The sequence below is a fragment of the Narcine bancroftii genome, chromosome 2 (genome assembly GCF_036971445.1).
Source record: "Narcine bancroftii isolate sNarBan1 chromosome 2, sNarBan1.hap1, whole genome shotgun sequence".
Classification (NCBI taxonomy): Eukaryota; Metazoa; Chordata; class Chondrichthyes; order Torpediniformes; family Narcinidae; genus Narcine; species Narcine bancroftii.
In genome coordinates, this window is record NC_091470.1 from 212,046,277 (window position 1) to 212,067,030 (window position 20,754).

Below are 20,754 nucleotides of genomic sequence, written 5' to 3' on the forward strand. Positions count from 1 at the left end.
GAGTAGGTGTGGAGGCCAAGGAGACTGTAACTTACTGATCTTACATTGATGTGTGGAGGCCAGTATTTAGAGTGATACTCTATTTCGGCAGATGCTACCGCAAACCTTTTTTGCTTCATCAGCATACTGAGATGCAGGCACTCCATCATCCTGATTTCATGCATTTAAATATCCTCAAACCCTGGATTTTACCCTTTAAAATTGCCTTGGGTCGGATGGTGATGGGAATCCCACTCTTCCTGGCAAGTTGTGAGACACTGGGCTGGGTCGTCGGTTGTCCTGTGGATTTGCGTCTGACCTCCCCCTCTGCTACTGGACAAACTCAAGGCAAGTCAAGGAATGGTTCTGGGTGAAGCAGAACTGTGGAGCCAGATTGTATATACAGTTCCTCAGCCCTAAACTAGCTGTAGCTAATACGCTAGGTAAAACACAATGAATTATAGATAGCTATTATTTTCAACACAGAATAAGCCAATTCCGACCATTTCAGCTCCTGCCACCAAATTACACTAGACAACATTTATAAAAAGATTTCCTTCCTGAAAAAAATAAGAATTGTTATAGACACTTCAAGCTGAACATAAAGATAATTTCAGATTTGCTGTATCACGTAGGAAGTTGGAGAAACGTCAAATTAAGTTTGATTGAATTTAGCATGTTGAATTGCAACATGATGTTGCACATTGTGTTAGTTCAAATGTTTTGCCGCTGATTTTCACTAGTATTCAGCCTCGAATACCTCTTATGTCAGTGTACAACCGTAGCCGGCCGGCACCGATGGATTCCAGTTGCCCTGATACTGCCTTTCCATGGTTGCAATGTAACAGAACGTATCTTAGCTGTTGCGACATTGTCGAGACATTTCTGCTGTATTGAATCTTCCTGAAGACAGTAAATGCTGTTGTTAAGTACACTCACTAGGCTATTGCCTGAAGAACATGTGATTCAACAAGCGTTCAATCCATATCAATGTAATGCACTAGACTGACCAAAACAGCGTACTTTGTGGGTCATATACTAGTGGACTTAAATATGACAATAAATCACAAAATAAGTTATACATAAAAAAACATATATGACAGGAAAATTTTAAGATAATTTTTGTGATCAGCAGCCCAAAATCCACAAAGTTGTTCAGGAAGCAAAATCTTCATTGTACGTTTAGAAGCTGCTGGACCTGCTCACTAGGCCAAGTAGCGTCAGTAAGAGAGAGGGAATGGCCGATAGTTGGAGTCAGGAATGAGGAAATGTGGCGAAGAAGCCCAATTCCCCCTACCCTCTCCATCATGTCTCACCTTTACCTGGTTCACCAATCCCAGAGGAGCATCACTTGGTGTAAGATGTGCATCAAACATTTCCCTTCTTCATGTAATGCTCCAAGTGGAGCTTGGCCATGGAAAGGAATCCCTTGGATAGCAGTTGTTGAACACAGGCAGAACCTCTTAATTCCATGATTATTCCTACACTTTCTTTATGACCCCTAGTTCACCATTCGGTCGAATTCCTGCTTGAGGTTTTCTTTTAGTGGCGTGGGAACCTACCTCGGGGTATGGAATACTGGCTGGGTGTCCTTTTTTAACTGTATCTTATAGGTGAATGGAGATGTCTGAAAATTGATCCAGTTTTTCCTCTATGCTGGTCTGTGCAATGGTGCTGTTAATGTGGTACACTCTCTTGACGAGGTTTAAGTTTTCATATGCTTTGTCACCAAGCCATGATTCATGTCTATCTGGGACTACTGTGAACCCGAAGTGGTGCTCTTTATCTTTAATTTTCACCTTTAGTCAACATGTACCTTTCATCTTGATGCTCTGTCCATTGTAAGCTTTGAGATGTACAGGAATTGTATGGATGGATGGCTTTATCTTCATTGTCCTGATGTTGCGCTCACAGATCAAATTGACCTTTGCCCGTGTCCAGCTTGAAAGGAATATTTGTTCCATTTGTATGTAATGACAGAGTCCACTTGTCCTGGTCGACTCTGTTCATGTTTGGCTGTTCAGCGCCCGTTGTTTATATTCTTTCTGCACCACCATGCCCACAAAGAGTGTATCACTGAGGGCAGTTTCTTCTATAGTGAGTTTTACAGTGTTCACACTTTCACTTCTGTTTTGTTTCCCTTTGGGAAAACATTGCTTTGCACAATGATTCTGCTCTTTGCGGTTATTACATACAGACTTTTCCATCGGCTGGGCATCATTTTGGAGCATGTTGGGAGCCATATCGTTTACAACTGAATGTCTCTCCATCTTTTTGTTGTTTCCTATATCTCATTTTTTGTTTGTGTGTGTGGACACACGCTGTGGCTATGGGTATACCTGCATTTCCACTGTCTTTTGCTCTCTCACTGATCTATTTCATGTGCTGCAGAGCTAATTCACTGGTGTGACAGGTTTTCACAGTTCCAGCGAAGGTAAGCTCTGTCTCTCACAGCAATCTCTCTCTCACTTTCTTATCAATAATTCCAAACACAATATGATCACGGATCATTGAATCTTGCAGTGGACAAAAATTGCATGTTCTTGCTTTTAATTTCAAGTCCATTTAAAAAGTCTCAGAGCTTTCACCCTGCAGCTGTGTGCATGAGAAAAACACATACCTCTTGAAAGTTTCATTTTTCTTTGGTGAAGTGTTCATCAACCATCTCGATAACCTTGTCGAACTTACCCTGGTCATCTGCCTCGGCAAAATCAAATGAGTTGAAAACATCTAGTGCTTGAGGTCCCACCACGTTAAGGAGCAGTGCATCATGTATCAAGTTTGCTATTGAGTCCGATGGCTTGTAGCTACAGCATGAATCTTTGTTTGAACAGCCTCCACATTTCCTGTCCAATTTACAGCATCAGGAATTTTCACACTTTCCATTTCTCCATTGTTATATTGGCTGTTTCTCATTGCTAGTACCATGTGATGCTTCTTTTATTGTAATAAAGAAATGATTTTTTTTAAAAACAAATATATTAGTTAAAGCACACACAAACAAGACCTCATGGATGCAGCCATTTTGAATCTACCCAAGATACAACAGATCATTTCCCGACTTTCTCTAGTGGTCAGGATTATCCCTAGCACTCTATCAGTACAAAAAGAAGGAAAAGATAGTCCCCTTAGAGACATTGATTGTCCATGGATTCCGCCACCCCCTCTAATGTCACCATCTCCTGCACTCTCCCCATTCTCCCATAGCCTCCATAGCTGCACAGTCTCCTGTCTGGTCCAGCAGTGAATCCAAGCTCCAGGTTTCCTGGGCCTCTGGAAATCCCTGAATTGATCAGGGAGCTGTCAGTGCCCAATGCCTTCTGGAGTCCCGCTCTCCATTGCACCCTCACCTATCCCAGTTCTGATCCCTGGTTCTTACGATTGGGACTCCAGTAGCCCATGATATGATCTGAGTCCGTCAGCTTCTGAGCCCCTTGCTGCTCCACTGCTGTGCTCCCTTCCCCTCTAGGGTTCTCTCTCAGGCTTCTCCTTCTCGCAGGGTGGGTTAACAGCCAGGCAGTAGAACCCCATGGAGAAGTGAAGAGGGTCAAGGGGTAAGCTATGTCTCCACTCTCTGCTCTCCCAGGCTCACACCAGAAGCAATGTTGCCATTACCCCAGAAACAGCAGTGCCACCATTTTGATGTTCTGACAGGGTCCTTTGAAATACACTGTGTTTGGCTCAAGCCAGTTACCGTCCAACCATTAATGCATGCTGCAGTGGTTGCATAGTGTACCTGCCATGACCCGCAGCTCTTCCTAGATCCAAATGTTCTAGTTTTAGTATCTATAATAATGGAGCCAGTGACAGCAACTGATACATTTTCTAGTGAGGAGTTTACTTTGGGCATTTGAGCTGACATTAGGATTCACTTTGGTTTGAAGTACACACAATGCACCATCAATAATGACGAAGGACTGAAGTTGTGAACCTAACAGGCTTTTATTAACTCTCGTCTGAAACAGCCATCAACCTCATTGACTGATCAAGGCAGAGTGGAATGGGGAGTTTGGAAAGGGCTATGGGTAGGATCAATCTCAGGAGGCGTGTCCAACTATCAGCAGTCAATCATAGCGTAACAATGGTTTACCACGACCCTGTACCTTGTGACCGTGACAAGTCTTTAAAGCCCCAAGGATCTGACTTAATGTTAAGTTAGACCACATTGCATACAGCTGCACAGAAAGCAATGAAACAATGTCGGAGTTTCAAGGGTGGAATTTGAAAGGCTCATCTGTCATGATGACTGAATGATGAGCAGATACCCAGCTCAAAACATGACAGCATTAACTGCAGGAGTTAGCTTTGAAGGTGTCTAAGAAAGTCTCTGCAACAAAGAGGGTTTTGATCGTTATTGGGGACAAGGTGCAACTCTCAAAGTTCAAAATTCAGTCTTATTCAGGTTCTTATTCCTGTGGGCGAGGCAGAATTACCACTTATTGGGTCCAAAAAAACTGTAGTCAATGTACATATGTAAACAAATAAAGAAATGTAAACAAACTGACTGCAATCCAGAGAGAGAAAAAAATCAATAAAGTGCACAAGTAAGAGTCCTAAATGAGTCCGTGATTGAGTTTGTCGTTGAAGAGTCTGATGGTGGAGGGGTAGCAGCTGTTCTTGAACCTGGTGGTCCGTGTCTTGTGGCACCTGTACCACTTTCCTGATGGCAACAGTGAGAACAGAGCGTGTGCTGGGTGGTTTGGATCCTTGATGATTGCTGCTGCTCTCTGACGGCAGCTTTCCCTGTAGATATTCTCAATGGTGGGGAGGGATTTGCCTGTGATGTCCTGGGCCATGTCCACTACCTTTTGGAGGGCTTTCCTCTCAGGGAGTGGTGTCCCCATACCTGACTGAAAAGACAGGCTTTTATAAAAGCAATTTTGTAACCAGGTAAATCCATTCCCACTGGATGATGTCAATTGTATTTCATTGCAATATTCCACAGAATTGAGAAAATTAAACTGCGATGTCATTGACATTTTCAAATGAATGGAGATGCTTGTTTGATGTAACTTGTACTAGTTGAGGTCCATGACCGGGAATTATTGGTAAGAATTAGGTACTGGGCCTTGAAGAGTTATGTCGAGACACAAAAAATGTAGAATCATCTCCCCAGACAGGAGCTCATCAGGACGAATCATTAATTTTAAATACAAGATTGACTGATAGAGTTTTTGTTCACCGAGGGTGTTAAGGTATACAGAGGATAATGATAAGAAGTTTATTGTCATAGACATAAGTACAGTAAAACTCCTGTTATGTGGAATTCAGGAAACTGCAGCCTCTCAAGCAACTGGCAAAAAAAAATCGAGAAAAATAAATAGGTAAAAAATGCAGAAGTTTCAGATTGGTGCATCTCGCTGTTAGTTCGCCAATCATGCATCATGCAATCTCAATCAACCAGAAAATTCACTTATCTGGCATCTACCAATGTCCATCTGCCAGATACCAGGGGTTTTACTGTACATAGCACATTTCGGTATCTAAATTCTTACTTGCTGCAGACAAACAGGTGTTTATAAAGAAAAAGTATAAATGTAAACTTAATTAAATTAAAAAAAGGAGTAAATACATAAAATAGATCATACCCATTGACATTAATTCATGCAAAAATAGCGCAAACAATTTCTGATCCAACGTCTTCAAAGATCATGGAGAACATTTTTTGTATGGTGACAATGCTTAGGGTTTATTTTTAATTTAACTAATAACTCTCACATTCAAATATTTCTCAGCCAACAAATTTTACTCTTAAACTGTTGGAGTTTGTGAATGTGCTGTTGAAGAACACAGATGTAATTGGTAAATGTCTGTTCTTGTGCTTCTTTCTTTCTTGAAGGGATATTCCCCGGATACCAGACAGCACACATGGACAACTTGAATCAAGTAAGTCTGGTCATTTTTCTCTGTTGCTTCTATAAAATGTATGTATGTTAGAAAATTAGTAACTTAGGATGGCCCAGAATAGTTCAGAACTGTTTCCATACAGATTCACCAAATCAAATTCAGGGAGAGTGGGTCCAGAGACATGGAATGCTCGAAAAAACCTTTCACATTCAGTGACACTTGAGACAGATGAAAAAAATAAGTATGGAAAACAATAGGGAGGAACGGTCAGAGTAGCATTTAGAGCAACTATTACTGCACCAGCCACTTGAGTTCGAATCCGGTACAGTCTTTAAGGAGTTTATACATTCTCCCTGTCTCTGCGAGGGTTTCCACTAGACACTCTGGTTTCCGAATTCTGCCCAAAACTCTTACATGATTACTTCAACCTGTGCAAAATCATCAAAAGAACATTGAAAAAGCATTCACAACATTCCAATCAAATGTATGAGCTGGTTCAATTGAGGGGAAACAAATGGAAGACATCCTGTAGCCCTCTGGAATGGACACCATTCCTTCCACACATGTGGACTTGCTTCCGATATTTGATAAATAAATAAAGCTTTAGCTTGCTCTGGGGCAGTTAATGCTAGTTGTCTCTCGAGAACCAAATCTAATCCTCTCCAGTTTTGTTCCTTCACTCCCAGTGACACCAATGTACCTGTCTCAACCCCTACCAACACTCAGGTAGTCCCTAGATTTTTTTTCTCTCTCTGACCTAAAGCAGAACACTTGAAAACTGTAGCCACTGTCAGAGACCTTATCGCAGCCTTTAAGCTCAAAATAAACCCATCAATTGTCACCACAGACACCACTCATACCCTTCACTGCTCAACTCCTCTATCTGACCCTTGAATTCAGAAAGCATGGAAACAGGAGCATTGACACACAGATCCCTCACACATCATGAGGTGTGCACTTACAACACTGAGTCTTTATTGTCATATAGGTAGGTTCGATGTGCAGATGCACTGAAATATTTGCTGCAGCCACACGGGGTGGGGGCGGGGGGAGGTGCGTAAGATACACACACTACAGAAAATTAGTCAATAAATATAAAGGTGAAATAGATAAATATTCTCAGTTGCAGTCAGTATAAGAAAAAAAGTTATATTTCAAAAATGCAGACAGATCTATTTATGGTCCTGGACTAATTTATGGGTAGGTTAGGTTAACATAGAGAAGTTTAAGAGACTGATAACTGCTGGATAAAATCCTATTCTACCCACATTCTGAGATTTAACCACTTACACCACACACACACACACACACACACACACACACACACACACACACACACACACACACACACACACACACACACACACACAGCACAGACATACACAGACACACACACACACACACATACACACAGACACAGAGACACACACACACATACAGAAACACACACTCTTCCACACATCCACACATATGTGCATGCACACCCACACACGCGTGCACGCACACACAGACAAACATATACACACGTGCACACACAGACACATGCATACACACACACATGCACAAAGAGAGACATACACACAGACATACACGCACACGCCGGTGAAAATATACAGGAACCAATCAAATGATCAACCCCCATTTTTGCAGTATGTGCAAGGCAGCCCCCACTGGAAAAATGTGTAAAGTCCAAGCTGACTACACCAGTGGTCAGGATTGAACCCACATTACAGGAGCTGCATCTGCTCTTCCAACTGTGTCTCTCTCTGCTGCTTTGTTGCTTGATAGTTGTAGCTGCCATGTTCCACACAGGTGGGCAGCTCTGTTGAGTATGGCCTGGATTTTGGCAGAGTTGTGTCGTGTTCTCACTCCATATATGTTATGAGAAAGTGCTTGACACCAAATCCTTCCTAACTTGTGGAAATGTTACGCTGAATAGGGAGAAAAGGATGTTAACCTTGACAAGTAAGAAACATTGCTTAATTTTTCAGGAACACTTCAGCCACAATATCTTTCAAAACTAGCAGTTAAATTGAACACAGAATGTTTACATTCAGTCAATGAGGAAGCTGACTCATAATAAAGAGCAAAACCCATAAATAAGAAAACAATATTAATCTTCAGCAGACAAAGAATTGTTGGAGGAACACAGCAGGTCAGATAGCATTGGTAGAACCATGGAACACAACACCCCATCTATGTAGCTATTCAAATTTCTCTTAAAATTTGTATTAAAATTGAGCCCGCATTCACCATCTCAGCTGGCAGCTCACTCTACAGCCCCCACTACTCTCTCTGTGAAGTACCGGTTGTTCCCCCTAAACTTTTCCCCTTTCACCATTAACCCATTTCCTCTGGTTTGCACCTCAGTGGAAAAAGCCTATCTACATTCACTCTGTCTGTCCCCCTCATAATTTTAAATACCTCTATTAAATCTCCCTTCATTCTTCTATGCTCCAGGAAATAAAATCCTAACCTGTTGAACTCAGAAGTTGGGGCAACATCCTAGTAAATCCTCTCTGCACTCTTTCTATCTTATTGATATCCTTCCTATAGTTCGGTGACCAAAACTGCACACAATACTCCAAATCTGGCCTCAGCAATGTCTTATACAACTTCAACATAATATCCCAACTCCTGTACTCAGTACTTCGATCTATGAAGGTCAGTGTGCTAAAAGTTACCTTTATGACCCTGTCAACCTGTGGCGCCACTCTAAGGGAATTTTGTGCCTGTATTTCCAGATCTTTCTGCTTCACTGCACTTTGCAGTGCAGACCGTTTACCATGTATCGGGTTTGAATCCATAGAAGGTAAAATAATCTGTATAAAGGGAGAGAAAATCTGGGGGAACGGCCGAGGTGATATAGGACAGAAGGTGTGGAAGGTGGCGAGAACGGTAGAGGGGAAGGGGAGGGGGGAAAGAAAAGTTAGTGAGAGAGATGAAATAAGTTTAAAAAAAAGAGATGCAACTGATTCAAGATTCCTTTATAGTCATGTAATAGTACAGAACATGTAATATTACACAAGATTGCCTTCTGCCTGCCGTAAGGGAAAGAGTCACCATTTGTTTAACCCGGCACCCCTTACAGCACAAGAGAAAGAGAAGCAAAAGACAGGCCCTTCAGAGTCACTAAGTGTCCATTGATTCACTTCAGGTCCTCCCACAACCTCTGCGGCCCCACAGGCTCTGGCAACTCAAGCTCCAGGTCCAAACCTCCTGTACGATCAGGAAGCCTTCAGCACCCGAGGCCTTCTGGGACTCATTCTTGCCCTCAGCGCCCTCCCAGCTCCGATACCTGTTTCCTGTGAACCAGTCTCCTCCAGCAGCGCGCAACATGTGTGTGTATCGGACTGCAAGTCGCCCACAGCCTGTGTAAATCCCTCAGCTGAGCCCTTTGCTGGTCAGCCACCGTGGTTAACTGTGGAACCAGACGGGACTCGGGATTACCTGAAATTAGACAATGTTCATGGAGTTAGGATTAAGGCTGAGCAGGAAGAACATGATGCGCTCCTCAAGCTGATGTTTGGCCTCACTCTGACAATGGAGGGGTCCATGGACAGATGTGTCACTGTAGGAAAGGTTGGGGAGTTGAACTGGTTAGCTACAGGAAGATCCAGTTTAGACTTACACATAAAGCAAAGCAGTCACTCGATCTGCGTTGGGTCTCGCTGATGTAGAGGAGGCAAAAGAATAGACCGAATAATCTTCATTTCATCTCCATCCAATATAAAGATAGGATCCAGACTTTTATCAATGTGTCAATATCTATTCTGCATTTCTATGTTGAAAGCACTTCAACTGTTTTAAATTGCTTTTGATGGTGGGCTTTCTCGAGTATACTATAAATGGATTTCCTGACCAAGTAGAATCTCTTACAAAGTAAAGCAAAATTTCTTATCAATTAAATAGTGTCCTTCACTTTGCACCAATGAAGTTAATTTCTGTGAACCATTTACAGAAGAATTCCAACATGGGAAACATTTCAGGCTTTGCTCATCCTTGCATTTTAAAAAGCGGATTAGTTTTTAAAAAGAAGAAATATTCATCAGTGTATTGGACCCAATAATGCTGAAAGTTTTAGCCTGGATTTCGGTGTATTCTAGACATGGGAGGCAAAGTGGAGGTCAGATATACAGGGTATCGGCCATCTCCCTCTGCTCCTGGATTGTGCATCGGTGGTCTGGGGCCTTACTGAGCTGAGGCCCTGTGCTTCACCTTTACACCAGCATCCATTATGATGTGGGATTTAGTTACTGGTCATCGATACAAAAGATTCTCTTTTAATTTTTCTTTATTTCATTGTTTTTTTTTAGACATACAGCACGGTCACAGGCCATTTAGGTCTAAGAGTCCGTGCCGCCCAATTTACACCCAATTAACCTACACCCCCAGTATGTTTGATGGTTCAAGTTTTTGAATAATTGGCAGTAGCTAATTATAGTTTAAAATCTAGTCTTTTAATACTCTTTTTAAAAAAAAATACCTGGTTATGAGAGAAAGCTATAAAAACAGTAGAAAAGGATTTGGTGACAAAAACTCTGGACTCGGAGGGGGGAGGGGGGATGGTTGAGGTGGTCTTGAGGCAAGTGTGGGTGTCCATTTCCTCTATTGTTGATATTCACTGGGGCATTGTCTAAATAGGGCTCAGAAATATTGATGACCTTTTCCATCCAGTGCAAGGTATTTTTGTCCCACTACCATAAGGAAAGAGGAACAGGAGCATCAAAATCAGGACTGCCCGGCTGGGAAACACCTTCTTCCCACAGGCTGTGAGAGTGATGAACAGTGTTTCTATGTATTAAATGTGCTGTGTATATATGTGTGTGCACCGTGGTTCAGAGAAACGATGTTTTGTCGGGTTATTGTATATACAGTCAGATGATAATAAGAGGCCTGGTTAGTGTCGTGGTCAGAGCAATGCTATTACAGCACAAACAACCGATGTTCCAACCCTCCGGTGTCAGTACAGAGCTTGTATGGTTTCGCCATGACTGCAACAGTTTCATTTGGGTACTCAGGTTTCATCCCACCTTCCAAAAATGTACTGGGTTTGTAGTTTAATTGTCATATGGGTGTATTTGGATGATGCAGGCTCATGGGATGGAAGGGCCAGTTATGCACTGGATCTGTAAATTCTTCTTTTTTTCTTCTTTGGCTTGGCTTTGCGGACGTAGATTTATGGAGGGAGTAAAAAGTCCACGTCAGCTGCAGGCTCGTTTGTGGCTGACAAGTCCGATGCGGGACAGGCAGACACGATTGCAGCGGTTGCAGGGGAAAATTTGTTGGTTGGGGTTGGGTGTTGGGTTTTTCCTCCTTTGCCTTTTGTCAGTGAGGTGGGCTCTGCGGTCTTCTTCAAAGGAGGTTGCTGCCCGCCAAACTGTGAGGCGCCAAGATGCACGGTTTGAGGCGTTATCAGCCCACTGGCGGTGGTCAATGTGGCAGGCACCAAGAGATTTCTTTAGGCAGTCCTTGTACCTTTTCTTTGGTGCACCTCTGTCACGGTGGCCAGTGGAGAGCTCGCCATATAACACGATCTTGGGAAGGCGATGGTCCTCCATTCTGGAGACGTGACCCATCCAGCGCAGCTGGATCTTCAGCAGCGTGGACTCGATGCTGTCGACCTCTGCCATCTCGAGTACTTCGATGTTAGGGATGTAAGCGCTCCAATGGATGTTGAGGATGGAGCGGAGACAACGCTGGTGGAAGCGTTCTAGGAGCCGTAGGTGGTGCCGTTAGAGGACCCATGATTCGGAGCCGAACAGGAGTGTGGGTATGACAACGGCTCTGTATACGCTTATCTTTGTGAGGTTTTTCAGTTGGTTGTTTTTCCAGACTCTTTTGTGTAGTCTTCCAAAGGCGCTATTTGTCTTGGCGAGTCTGTTGTCTATCTCATTGTCGATCCTTGCATCTGATGAAATGGTGCAGCCGAGATAGGTAAACTGGTTGACTGTTTTGAGTTTTGTGTGCCCGATGGAGATGTGGGGGGGCTGGTAGTCATGGTGGGGAGCTGGCTAATGGAGGACCTCAGTTTTCTTCAGGCTGACTTCCAGGCCAAACATTTTGGCAGTTTCCGCAAAGCAGGACGTCAAGCGCTGAAAAGCTGGCTCTGAATGGGCAACTAAAGCGGCATCGTCTGCAAAGAGTAGTTCACGGACAAGTTTCTCTTGTGTCTTGGTGTGAGCTTGCAGGCGCCTCAGATTGAAGAGACTGTAAATTAAAATGAGCTTAAAGGACGAATACGGTAAATTGTCGGGCACTGAGGAGTGTGGTAAAACAAAGGGATCTGGGAATACAGATACACAACTCCCTGAAAGTAGCATCACAGGTGGATAGGGTTGTAAAGGGAACTTTTGGCATATTGGCCTTCATAAATCAAAGTATTGAGTACAGGAGTTAGGATGTTATAAGAAATTGGTGAGGCCAGATTTGGAGCTTTGTGTGCAGTTTTGGTCACCTAATTACAGGAAAGATATCAATGAGATAGAAAGATTGCAGAGAAAATTTTCTAGGATGTTGCCTGGACTTCAGGAACTGAGTTACAGGGAAAGGTTAAACAGGTGAGGACTTTATTCCCTGGAGTGTAGAGTAAATGTAAATAGGCTTTGTCCACTGAGATGCAAACCAGAGGACATGGGTTAATGGTGAAAGGGGAAAAAATTAGGGGGAACATGAGGGGGGACTTCTTCACACAGAGAGTGATGGAAGTGTGGAATGAGCTGTTAGCTGAAGTGGTAAATTTGAGCTCAATTTTAACATTTAAGATGAATTTGGGCAGGTACATGGATGGGAGAGGTATGGAGGGCAATGGAGTGGGTACAGGTCAGTGGGACTAGGCAAAACAAATGGTTTGGCACAGACTAGAAGGGCCGAACAGTCCTGCTTCTGTGGTGTAGTGTTCTATGACTTGAATATGGAAATGCTGCATTGTTCACATCTACTGACAGATATCTCTCTGGAATGGATTGGCACAATGTCTGTTAATAAGTCCACTCTGGTTTGTCCAGATACAAAACTAAGAACCCCCATAAATAATTTAATATTAATGCACTCAATTAATACTTTATATAGATTAATTATGGTTATTAAGAAAGTTATTAATATCAGTGATCAACATGCAAAATTCAATACATGAAATTAAAAAGAGCAACTTCTATCAACAGGTTCCAGCTCCTTTGAATCGCAGAAGATGGAACGTCCATCTATTTCTGTAACTTCACCAATGAGCCCCAGCCTGTTGCGTGATGCTCCACAGTTCCTGCCGGGACAGCTTGCAGTACGTAACCACCCATTGATCTGTCATAGTGGCATGTGTAATCAAACATTGACCTGTCCTACTGCAGTGTGTAACCACCCATTCATCTGTCCCACTGCAGTGTGTAACCACACATTCACCTGTTCTACTGCAGTGTGTAACCACATATTTCAAAACCAGGTCAAAATTTTAAGATGAGGAGTTGATTGATTCTTGCACCGCAGATGATTACTTTTCACCAAATAATTTCAGTTGTGTCATGTTTGCATCAAAACATTTGGTGGCACTTGTGACCAAGAACAATTATTACCAGCAAACGTTTAGCGGGAAGTAGCAGCTGAAAACAAAGACTTATCACTGGTAATCACTCCATATCTATATTAAGGGGTCCAAGCAATCGCAGAGCAATTGTACTCATCTGCATTCTTCAGTTTAACTTTATTCACGTCTATGGGAATGTGGATGTGGTTGTAGGGTTGGGTACAAATGGGGATGGGGATTCATAGGTGCTTTGCAGGGACAATGTATACCAATGTGAGATTGACTGCTGAATTAAGGGCCAATATGAATGGAATGATTTCCTCCAAAACACAGCCAGGTATGTATTGACCCCAATACAAAGAGACCAATTAACTAAATGTCAATGATTGAGGTTTCCTTGGAAACCTCATCCAGCTGAGTCTGAAGGGGCGATTTATGGCTGGTTGCGCCCAAAATTGACATAAGGCATTCCTTCCCCATTGAGAACATCTGAAAGGCCAGATAGAAAACCCGAGCGAGACTGTGCCCACTTCCTCCACTCTCCTTCTGGTGAGTTCTGCCTCCCACTGCAAGAGTGACAGTGAGAGGTCGGCAACCATTCCATTCATTTCTTGGTCCTATTATTTCCAGACTGAGGTATATTAATTTACCCAGCCCAATTCCAGGTAGGTGACAGTGATATAGAGAGTGGAATCAGCTCATTTGCTCTAGGGTAACATCATTATATAGTTATGTAGGAGTGCCCCGGACAATTCTACATTACTTCATGAAGACTGTTCCTCAAGACTTAAACCATCTCCAGCTGATGTGTTTGATTTGGACTCATTATGTTGACAATATGGCACTCCCCATCTGAACTGTGCCTCTGACAGCGGCTAGAAGCCTGTTAGTATTGGACCTGAACATTGTGGGGAAATAATTTCCAGACATAGTGCCTCTGGCTAAAAGGCTGCAATATCAGTAATTACAGAGTTCCACATGGACAGCACGACAGCCAATTCTATTGTTTTGGTGAAAGAACTCACCAAGAACAGGCAAATTAATTGCTTGCTAATTTCTCACTGAATTTCCACAAACATTTAGGAAGACTGGTAACACATGACTGATCATCACTTGGAGAGCAGCTTGCACGAATTGGTTTTTCATCAACACGACCTGTCAAACAATTGAAATACTCCCAATGTATTCTTATCACGCTCTCTACCAGTCTCAAAAATCAAATTGTGCTAGACAGGAAAAAGACACAAGTGTTAAATTGAGGAATTTCAGCCTGGAACCTCTCTCCGTTGCACAGAATTTCTGAGAGTTATGCAGCAGAATTCAATTGGAAAACCAATTACGGGTCCATGCAGAACACGTCTGTCTATGTGCTTCTGGGTGCCTCTTGTGTGTGCAATTTGCTGAGGTTTCCACGCAATGCCACACATGTCCAGACATCAATTCTGCACCCACTTGCTGACAGTTGCTTGCAGCAAAACTGCCTAAGAGTGTCTTCCTGAGCAACTCCACGCTTAAAACAGAATTTCCCATCAATTAATTCGCTCTGATGATTATTGTCATACACATTGTACAAGTGCACTGAAATTCTGTCTTGCTGCACTGAACAGGTAATTTGTTAAACAAAACAACTACAATGGTAGAGACTGAATTTAGCTAAAAAGGAACAATAAATGTAAGAAATATAATGTGTTTGGACGTGAAATGGCAATGTGATAATTCAACAGAAGCAGGCCTTTACGATAACGATGGAAGAGTACCTTGGCGATTGATCCTTACGATGCACCACATTCCCAGTCTAAATTATCAAAGGTCCAACTTCACGCTGCAAAGATGGACTGTAATACTTGAAGTGCATTCCTGGTCTTATAAAGATGAGCTTAAGCAAGAGAAAATAATTCCAGAAAATCCAAACCTTAACTCGCTCCCAAAATGCAAGATCCAAACCTTAACTCGCTCCCACAATGAAAGATCCAAACCTTAACTCACTCCCACAATGCACAATCCAAACCTTAACTCGCTCCCACAATGCAAGATCCAACCCTTAACTCACTCACACAATGCAAAATCCAAACCTTAACTTGCACCCAAAATGCAAGATCCAAATCTTAAATCCAAATCTTAACTCGCTCCCAAAATGCAATATCCAAACCTTAACTCACTTCGACAATGCAAAATCCAAACCTTAACTCACTCCCAAATTGCAAGATCCAAACCTTAACTCCAAATCTTATCTCGCTCCAAAAATGCAAGATTCAAACATTTTAACTCACTTCCACATTGCAAAATCCAAACCTTAACTCGTTCCCAAAATGCAAAATGCAAGGTTAACTCGCTCCCAAAATGAAAAATGCAAACCTTAACTCGCTCCAAAAATGCAAAATGCAAACCTTAACTCGCTTCCACAATGCAAGATCTAAACGTTAACTCGCTCCCACAATGCAAGATCAAAACCTTAACTCGCTCCCACAATGCAAGATCCAAACCTTAACTCGCTCCCAAAATGCAAGATCCAAACCTTAACTTGCTCCCAAAATGCAAGATCCTAACCTTAACTCGCTCCCACAATGCAAGATCCAAACCTTAACGCGCTCCCAAAATGCAAGATCCAAACCTTAACTCACTACCACAATGCAAGATCCAAACCATAACTCGCTCCCAAAATGCAACATCCAAACCTTAACTCACTCCCACAATGCAAGATCCAAACGTTAACTCGCTCCCAAAATGCAAGGTCCAAACCTTAACTCGAAATGTTAACTCGCTCCAAAAATGCAAGATCCAAACTTTAATTCGCTTCCACAATGCAAGATCCAAACCACAAGTGCTTTCCAAAATGCAAGATCCAAACCTTAACTCACTCCCAAAATGCAAGATCCAAACCTTAGCTCGCTCCCAAAATGCAAGATCCTAACTTTAACTCGCTCCCACAATGCAAGATCCAAACCTTAACTCGCTCCCAAAATGCAAGATCCAAACCTTAATTCGTTCCCAAAATGCAAGATCTAAACCTTAACTCACTCCCACAATGCAAGATCCAAACCTTAACTCGCTCCCACAATGCAAGATCCAAACATTAACTCGGTTCCAAAATGCAAGATCCTAACCTTAACTCGCTCCCACAATGCAAGATCCAAACCTTAACCCGCTCCCAAAATGCAAGATCCAAAACTTAACTCACTCCCACAATGCAAGATCCAAACCTTAACTCGAAATGTTAACTCGCTCCAAAAATGCAAGATCCAAACTTTAATTCGCTTCCACAATGCAAGATCCAAACCACAAGTGCTTTCCAAAATGCAAGATCCAAACCTTAACTCACTCCCAAAATGCAAGATCCAAACCTTAGCTCGCTCCCAAAATGCAAGATACTAACTTTAACTCGCTCCCACAATGCAAGATCCAAACCTTAACTCGCTCCCAAAATGCAAGATCCAAACCTTAATTCGCTCCCAAAATGCAAGATCTAAACCTTAACTCACTCCCACAATGCAAGTTCCAAACCTTAACTCGCTCCCACAATGCAAGATCCAAACATTAACTCGCTCCCAAAATGCAAGATCCAAACCTTAACTCGCTCCCAAAATGCAAGATCCAAACCTTAACTCGCTCCCAAAATGCAAGATCCTAACCTTAACTCGCTCCCACAATGCAAGATCCAAACCTTAACCCGCTCCCAAAATGCAAGATCCAAAACTTAACTCACTCCCACAATGCAAGATCCAAACCTTAACTCGCTCCCAAAATGCACAATCCAAGCATTAACTCGCTCCCAAAATGCAAGATCCAATTCTTAACTCGCTCCCACAATGCAAGATCCAAACCTTCACTCGCTCCCAAAATGCAAGATCCAAACCTTAACCTGCTCCCAAAATGCAAGATCCAAACCTTAACTCGCTCCCAAAATGCAAGATCCTAACCTTAACTCGCTCCCACAATGCAAGATCCAAACCTTAACCTGCTCCCAAAATGCAAGATCCAAACCTTAACTCACTCCCACAATGCAAGATCCAAACCTTAACTCGCTCCCACAATGCAAGATCCAAACCTCAACTCGCTCCCACAATGCAAGATCCAAGCCTTAACTCGCTCCCACAATGCAAGATCCAAACCTTAAGTCACCCCCACAATGCAAGGTCCAATGCTTAACTTGCTCCCAAAATGCACGATCCAAACGTGAACTCGCTCCCAAAATGCAAGATCCAAACCTTAACTCGCTCCCAAAATGCAAGATCCTAACCTTAACTCGCTCCCACAATGCAAGATCCAAACCTTAACCTGCTCCCAAAATGCAAGATCCAAACCTTAACTCACTCCCACAATGCAAGATCCAAACCTTAACTCGCTCCCACAATGCAAGATCCAAACCTCAACTCGCTCCCACAATGCAAGATCCAAGCCTTAACTCGCTCCCACAATGCAAGATCCAAACCTTAAGTCACCCCCACAATGCAAGGTCCAATGCTTAACTTGCTCCCAAAATGCACGATCCAAACGTGAACTCGCTCCCAAAATGCAAGATCCAAACCTTAACTCGCTCCCACAATGCAAGATCCAAACCTTCACTCGCTCCCCAAATGAAAGATCCAAACCTTAACTCCAAACCTTAACTCGCTCCCAAAATGCAAGATCCAACCCTTAACTCACTCCCACAATGCAAGATCCAGCCCTTAACTTGCACCCAAAATATAAGATCCAAATCTTAAATCCAAATCTTAACTCGCTCCCAAAATGCAATATCCAAACCTTAACTCACTTCCACAATGCAGGATATAAACCTTAACTCCAAATCATAACTCACTCCCACAATGCAAAATCCAAACCTTAACTCGGTTCCACAATGCTAAATCCAAACTTTAACTCGCTTCCTCAATGCCAGAGCCAAACCTTAACTCGCTCCCACAATGCAAAATCCAATCCTTAACTCGCTCCCACAATACAAAATCCAAACCTTAACTCGCTTCCACAATGCAAAATTCAAATCTTAACTCGTTCCCAAAATACAAGGTCCAAACTATAATTCGCTCCCAAAATGCAAGATCCAAACCTTAACTCACCTCCACAATGCAAAGTCCAATGCTTAACTCACTCCCAAAATGCACGATCCAAACGTTAACTTGCTCCCAAAATACAAGATCCAAACATTAACTCACTTCCTCAATTCAAGATCCAAACCTTAACTCCAAATCTTAACTCGCTCCCACAATGCAAAATCCAAACCTTAACTCACTTCCTCATTGCAAGATCCAAACCTTAACTCCAAATCTTAACTCGCAAGCACAATGCAAAATCCAAAGCTTAACTTGGTCCAACAATGGAAAATCCTAACCTTAACTCGTTTCCACAATGCAAAATCCAAACCTTAACTCGCTTCCACAATGCAAAATTCAAACCTTAACTAGTTCCCAAAATACAAGGTCCAACCCATAATTCGCTCCCAAAATGCAAGATCCAAACCTTAACTCACCCCCACAATACAAGGTCCAATGCTTAACTCGCTCCCAAAATGCACGATCCAAACGTTAACTTGCTCCCAAAATGCACGATCCAAACCTTAACTCGTTCCTCAATGCAAAATCCAAACCTTAACTCACTTCCTCATTGCAAGATCCAAACCTTAACTCCAAATCTTAACTCACTGGCACAATGCAAAATCCAAAGCTTAACTTGTTCCAACAATGGAAAATCCTAACCTTAACTTGTTTCCACAATGCAAAATCAAAACCTTAACTGACTAACAAAATGCAAATTCCAAACCTTAACTCGCTCCCACAATGCAAGATACAAACCTTAACTCGCTCCCACAATGAAAGATGCAATCCTTAACTCGCACCCAAAATGCAAGATCCAAACCTTAACTCGCTCCCAAAATGCAAGATCCTAACCTTAACTCGCTCCCACAATGCAAGATCCAAACCTTAACCTGCTCTCAAAATGCAAGATCCAAACCTTAACTCACTCCCACAATGCAAGATCCAAACCTTAACTCGCTTCCACAATGCAAGATCCAAACCTCAACTCGCTCCCACAATGCAAGATCCAAACCTTAAGTCACCCCCACAATGCAAGGTCCAATGCTTAACTTGCTCCCAAAATGCACAATCCAAACGTGAACTCGCTCCCAAAATGCAAGATCCAAACCTTAACTCGCTCCAACAATGCAAGATCCAAACCTTCACTCGCTCCCCAAATGAAAGATCCAAACCTTAACTCCAAACCTTAACTCGCTCCCACAATGCAAGATCCAGCCCTTAACTTGCACCCAAAATATAAGATCCAAATCTTAAATCCAAATCTTAACTCGCTCCCAAAATGCAAAATCCAAACCTTAACTCGGTTCCACAATGCTAAATCCAAACTTTAACTCGCTTCCTCAATGCCAGAGCCAAAACTTAACTCGCTCCCACAATGCAAAATCCAATCCTTAACTCGCTCCCACAATGCAAAATCCAAACCTTGACTCACTTCCAAAATGCAAAATCCAAACCGTAACTCACTTCCAAAATGCCAAATCCAAACCTTAAACTCACTTCCAAAATGCAAAATCCAAACCTTAACTCATATCCAAAATACAAATTCCAAACCTTAACTCACCCCCAAAATGTATGATCCAAACCTTAACTCGCTCCCAAAATGCAAGATCCAAACCTTAACTCGCTCCCACAATGTAAGATCCAAACCTTAACTCGCTCCCACAATGAAAAATCCAAACCTTAACTCGCTCCCACAATGTAAGATCCAATCCTTAACTCACTCCCACAATGCAAAATCCAAACCTTAACTCGCTCCCACAATGCAAAATCCAAACCTCAAATCGCTTCCAAAATGCAAGATCCAAACTTTAACTAGCTCCAACAATGAAACATCCAAACCTTAACTCACTCCCACAATGCAAAATCCAAACTTTAACTTGCTCTCACAATGCAAGATCCAAACCTTAACTAGCTCCCACAACGAAACATCCAAACCTTAACTCGCTCCCAAAATGCAAGATCCAAACCTTAACTCGCTCCCAAAATGCAAGATCCTAACCTTAACTCGCTCCCACAATGCAATATCCAAACCTTAACTCGCTCCCACAATGCAAAATCCAAACCTTAACTCACTTCCACAATGCATAATCCAAACCTTAACTCGCTCCCACAATGCAAAATCCAAACCTCAACTCACTCCCAAAATGCAAGATCCAAACCTTAACTAGCTCCCATAATGCAAAATCCAAACCTTAACTCGCTTCCACAATGCAAAATCCAAACCTTAACTTATCTCCTCAATGCAACATCCATACCTTAACTCCAAATCTTAGCTCGCTCTGACAATGCAAAATACAAACCTTAACTTTGTCTTGGGTAAACTTATACCTCTCATTTTGTTCATTTTAAATTGGTCACAGTGTTTGAGCTACCAAAAGAAAA

General features: G+C 42.4%; 1 protein-coding gene across 1 annotated transcript in view; it reads left to right on the plus strand.

Annotated features, from left to right (window-relative positions):
* rims2a (regulating synaptic membrane exocytosis 2a) overlaps positions 1 to 20,754 on the plus strand; it is an 865,989-nt gene that overhangs the window by 492,808 nt on the left and 352,427 nt on the right. The window contains exons 9-10 of the mRNA XM_069920255.1: positions 5,819 to 5,865; positions 12,990 to 13,102. Of these exons, the coding sequence (XP_069776356.1) occupies positions 5,819 to 5,865; positions 12,990 to 13,102 (160 nt within the window). The remainder of the gene's footprint in view (positions 1 to 5,818; positions 5,866 to 12,989; positions 13,103 to 20,754) is intronic.